At 29.5% G+C, this 5139-nt stretch overlaps 1 protein-coding gene across 1 annotated transcript; it reads right to left on the reverse strand.

Annotated features, from left to right (window-relative positions):
- Window positions 1–852: 852 nt before the first annotated feature.
- On the reverse strand, window positions 853–3123 carry LOC115973105. Its single transcript, XM_031093340.1, has 4 exons — window positions 3046–3123; window positions 2834–2955; window positions 1230–1511; window positions 853–981 (listed from the first exon to the last, which is right to left on the reverse strand). The coding sequence occupies exons 1-4, from the start codon at window positions 3067–3069 to the stop codon at window positions 927–929; spliced, it is 483 nt and encodes a 160-aa protein (XP_030949200.1). The 5' UTR covers window positions 3070–3123; the 3' UTR covers window positions 853–926.
- Between the last annotated feature and the right edge of the window lie 2016 nt (window positions 3124–5139).

The following is a 5139-nucleotide window of genomic DNA, read 5'->3' on the forward strand; positions in this document are numbered from 1 at the left end:
AAAAAAAAAAGTATTCTGCATAAAGCTACTGTCGTTTTAGTACCAGCCTTGTAACACTGTTTGGCAACACGTGATGTGCACATGTCTTACCAATACGGCTGTCTTGTTTCTATTGGTTAGCTTATGTTTAGGCAGGCAGTTAGTTTTCTGTTAAAGCTTCTCATATATAGAATAGGGGTTTATGTAATTAGTTAATTAATAGGATATTCAGTTTTATATCTTCTTGTTTTTGATAAAACAAACGTTAATTAGTTAAGTAATTGTCATGTCCTAGTCATGTCGTGTCTTAATTTTTCGAAAGATGTATTGACATCATGTCCCATGTCAAATTTTCATTGCTTTTTAAATATTAATACTAAATGTGTGTTTAGATATCGCTTATTTTACTGAAAATTAAAAATAATAATAAAATTACTATTTACGTGTGAGTTACTATTCATTTGCCTTAATGCATTGGTAAAAAAAAAAAACAAACAAACAAACAAAACAACGCTGACGCACATCAACGCTATGCAAACACTACTTAACCAACGATTTCTGAGTTTAAGGAATCTACTGGTTTTTGGTCAAGAAATTGCTTTTTTGCAATGGGAAAGCACAGGGAATTCCTCTATTGGGATTGAGTTAAGTAAATAATAACAAATGCAGGTGTCGTCGTTTTATTCGAAAACAAAAGCAAAAAAACAAAGGAAAAACAAGAAATGAGAGGTCCTACGATCCTCTTCCACACACACGAAAATAGTCTCAAGTGAGGGATCCCAGCTTGTACGTGTAGCATTTCACAGTTGAAGTAGTGAACGAAGAAAAAAAAAACAAAAATGACAAAACTTTCTATGTACAAACGTGACACCATCTTTTTTTTTTTCTTCACAAGATTAACTATGAGAGAAACTAATAGATTTTGATTCAGCTTGCCGAGATAGAATTCACTGGCCAGTTGGGTTGACTCCAACCGTTTTAAGGGTCTCTGCAGTTCGAGGTCTGCCACTTTCAAGCAAGAATTTTCGTTAGTATATGCATGCATGCTAAAAATATTATCTAAAACCTTTACAAACTAATGCGTTACCATTTTTTAATAAATATATATTATTGAAATGACACCAATCACATTTATTAATATTTACATCCTTAATTTGTAAGAGTTATATAATAAAATTTATAGTAATTTTAGTGTTTTCCAAAGGAAAAAAAAAGTGTAAAGAGGAGTTAAATGGAGAAAGAAAACAGACCGAGCATATGGGTCGGCGCGGGTGGGATCAGGGAGGACAGGTTTGCGATCCTGAATGTGAGCCACCTTCCTGAGGAAAGATTTATTCAGGAACTTATCGGAATTGTTGATAATAACTTCCGGATCCTCTATCTCCGGCAAGGATACCCTCCTCTTCTTGTTGACGCGAACCGTTGGGGAATGCATGAGCTGCTGCTTCACCGTATGAATCCCTATAATCACACCTGCCCCAACCATTCCCAGCAGCACATACAATGGGGCTAACTCAAACTTCAAACCCAGCCTGCAGAGAATACCCACATAGATGCCTTCATGATCTTATTGTATTAAAAAATCTACACCTCCAAACACTTTGTGCATGGGAAGGTGTCAATTCAATTATAAGACTTTTGATAATAAGATTATGATTATTACTAGACTCATTACACACACTTTGCACGTATAATAATGTTCTTTATTTATTTTTGGTTTAGTGTTATAACATTTAAAAGTAATATATAAATAAACATGTGTATTTAAAAATAAATAAATAAAATAAAATAAAGATAAGGTAAGGTAACCTTAGGTAAGGTGGAATAATGTTTAAACATTAGATAAAGATAATGTCCTAAGTTTTAGGCTGAGTGTAGAAAATAAAAGAAAAAACCTAAAACTTAAGAATAGTAATTACTCTTTTAATTAGTTTGTGTTTTTTAATTTAAAATTATTTAACTAAAAGATAGGGGTATTTTAGGAAAAAGTATTTTGTATCAAATGATATTACGTCATCCATATCAAAATCCAATAAACAAAAGACATATGTGCAAAAATAACTAACCACTAACACGTCTTTCAATTGTTAGTAGATTAGTTATTTTTTTACTAACATATCTCACACTTATTGGATTTTGATACCGCTTATATGGTATTATTTGATACTAAATATCTTCTTATATTTTAAATAATTTAAGGATTTGTATGAGGGTATTTTAGTACGCATTTTTTTGGGTCTAGTGTCGTAATTTTTTTTCTTCTTCTTATTTTGGATAAGTTTGTTTTTAAGACATGAATTAGTTGGAGAGTGTCCTATTTTGTAAGCATTTTAAATAGAGTTAGAGATATATTTTTACTAGGTTGCTTTCAAGTTTTTTTTTTTTTTTTTGCTAAACATAAGATTTAAGAGTATTTTTTAAACCACATAAAAGTACAGTCAAAAGAAAAGAATCTTCTTATAAATAGTATAGATAAATAAGGAATTCTATAATTATTATCTCCCAAGGAATTCATAAAATGTGATGTTAGTGTTATTAAAAATTCATTTTATAAACTTACAAAGTGGTTTGTCAATTTCTAAACACAATTAAGAAATAGACATTACTAAAGATATTACAAAACTTAAGGGATAATTACATTAACTAACATGTTTGTGTATCATTGATCATTTTGTAGTAACATTTATAGTACATTTGGCATTATCCTTTATATAAGAGAGAATTAAGAATCTAAGATATATAGTGGTTGGTAACATTTGTAACATTAATTGTTACTCAAGGAAATATGCCATCCAAAAGATAAATATGCAATGTACCTCCTGCAAAATGCAATTACAAAAATAATCCGACTAACCTGGAACTTAAGCTATTATCTGCATGAGCAGCATCAACAGTTGGTGCAAATTTGGGAGCGGTTGATGTTGCAAACGATCGGTTTCCTCCTAGTTGTCGGATTAGCATTGATTTCCAGTAGCTCTACATTATATATATGACTCACATTATAAGCATAAAAAAATGAACCATACGAAAGAAAAAGAAGAAGAAAAATGAGAGTTAAGCACTTACATTTCCCCTGAAAGCCATTGCCATTTATTTATTATTATTATTTTTTGTTCCAATCAGATTGATTTTTTTGAGAGGAATGGATCAGGTTCAGTTTCTAGGGGTTGATTTATAGGGAGCAAGAAAGAAGGTTGAAGAGCCATGTGGCTAATGTTGTGGCATGGTGACAGAAATAGGAGCTTGGTGACCTCAGAGGGACACGTTTCATGCATGCACATTTTGTAGGAACTGAAATTGTAGAACCCTTCGTCAACCTTTGAATCTCTGCATGGCCACTCTTTTGACGGAACTACAGGGTAAACCATATAAATAACCCCCAAATATTTTCACGTTCTCCCAATTCTTTAAATTTAGGTTGCAAATTTTCAGCACACATATATATCTATATCTATATCTACGTCTGTACTACTATTTAAGAGTTTTTTCCCGACTGGGATTCTTAATTTAGATATCTAAAATACCCTCAAATTCATCTATTTGTATAGTTTAAATAATAAGGTTAGATATGTAAAATTAATAATTTAAAAACTACAAATTTTTAGCTAAAATTTTTTTTTTTAAGTTTTTTCTCCCACCTCCAAATTTCTCTTTCAGGTTAGTTGTTAAGTACTAATTCAACTTCTTCTTTTTGAAAAAATAAATAAAACTTTTTTTTTTCTTCCACATATGTGCTTTTTTTTTTTTTTTTTTTCTAATTGCCAAAAATGAAATGGCCCAAGTTTTTACACTAAACTATTTTTTCCACATCCACATTTCTCTCTCACATTAGTAGTCAAGTACTAATACAACTTCCTTTTTATAAAAAAAAAAAAAAAAAAAAAATAATAATAATAATAAATATAATAATAAAAAAAACTGTTTTTTTCCCCCACAAAAGTTCTCTCTCTCTCTCTCTTTTTTTTTTTTTTTTTTTTTTTTTTTTTTTTTTTTTTGCTAATTGCCAAAATGAAATTGTTTGAAACTTTTTATCACTAAACGATTTAACAAATTTTAAAAACTGAAAACATCTTTTGTTTTCCTAAAAATTCGTATATATTATCTCTATTTAGATATATCCCACACACTTTTTACATATCTTTTCGATTTCTTTGCACATACTTTTAGACTGCCTCAACTTTTTACTCACCTCATCACCATCTCAAATTTTAGAAAGGTATTGTTGAAATTATTAATTTGTTAGTTTGTGGTTTTTTGCTTCCGTAATTTTTTTCAAGTCACACTCTGTTTTAAAAAAATTTCTTCTTCTTTATCTCTTTCTCAAGTCTATTTTCACAGTTCCTTTGATCTCCACAATTTTTTTCCTCACTTCAACATTGTCTTTCTTTTCAAAGAAATATGTTTCTTATAACAAAAGTAAAGATGAGATTGTGAGGATTTTGGGTACGTCTGGGCAAGTCGTTATCTTCTTTTTCTTTTTCTATTTCATTGTTGTTGTTGTTGTTATTATTATTATATTTCATTTTATTAGTTCATTTGGTTCTAAAATCAAATGTTGTAGAGAAATCATTACCACCAATGTGACTATGTTTATATTTAAATACATCTTGATTTGGTTTGGTGTATTCGTTTCTTTCATTTTCAAGAGCTAAGTCTATACACCTTTAAGTAGCATGATGAAATTTATGTAAAAAACAATGTCATGAGTAAAACGTGTAAACCCAAAAAATTATTTTTAAAAAAAAGCCTCATGTGATGAGGCTAGTTACTATTTATTGAGTTTCTCATGTTTGGGGTCCTAATTTTGGATGCTTGAGGGCACATTTGGTAAGAGTATTTAACTATAGTTTTTTGTTTTGCAATCCATAAAATAGTGGGTCCCACATTTGAATTTATTGTTTGGCTAATAATTTCTAAATACAGTTTTCAAAAAACTATATCCTATTTTCCAGATTTAAAATAGGATTTTGAAAACATCTAAGGGGGTGTTTTCAAGATACAAAAAATGTTTTTAATGACATAGTTGTAAATAAATTGAAAACAGTGGACTCCACATATTTGTTCAAACTCTTTTATATCTTAAATTAAGGAGGTTATCTTTATCACAAAAAGAATTCCTACACTTCAAATTTGAAACTTATCATAAAAAAAAATAATAAA

Source organism: Quercus lobata, unplaced genomic scaffold (genome assembly GCF_001633185.2).
Source record: "Quercus lobata isolate SW786 unplaced genomic scaffold, ValleyOak3.0 Primary Assembly Scq3eQI_170, whole genome shotgun sequence".
Classification (NCBI taxonomy): Eukaryota; Viridiplantae; Streptophyta; class Magnoliopsida; order Fagales; family Fagaceae; genus Quercus; species Quercus lobata.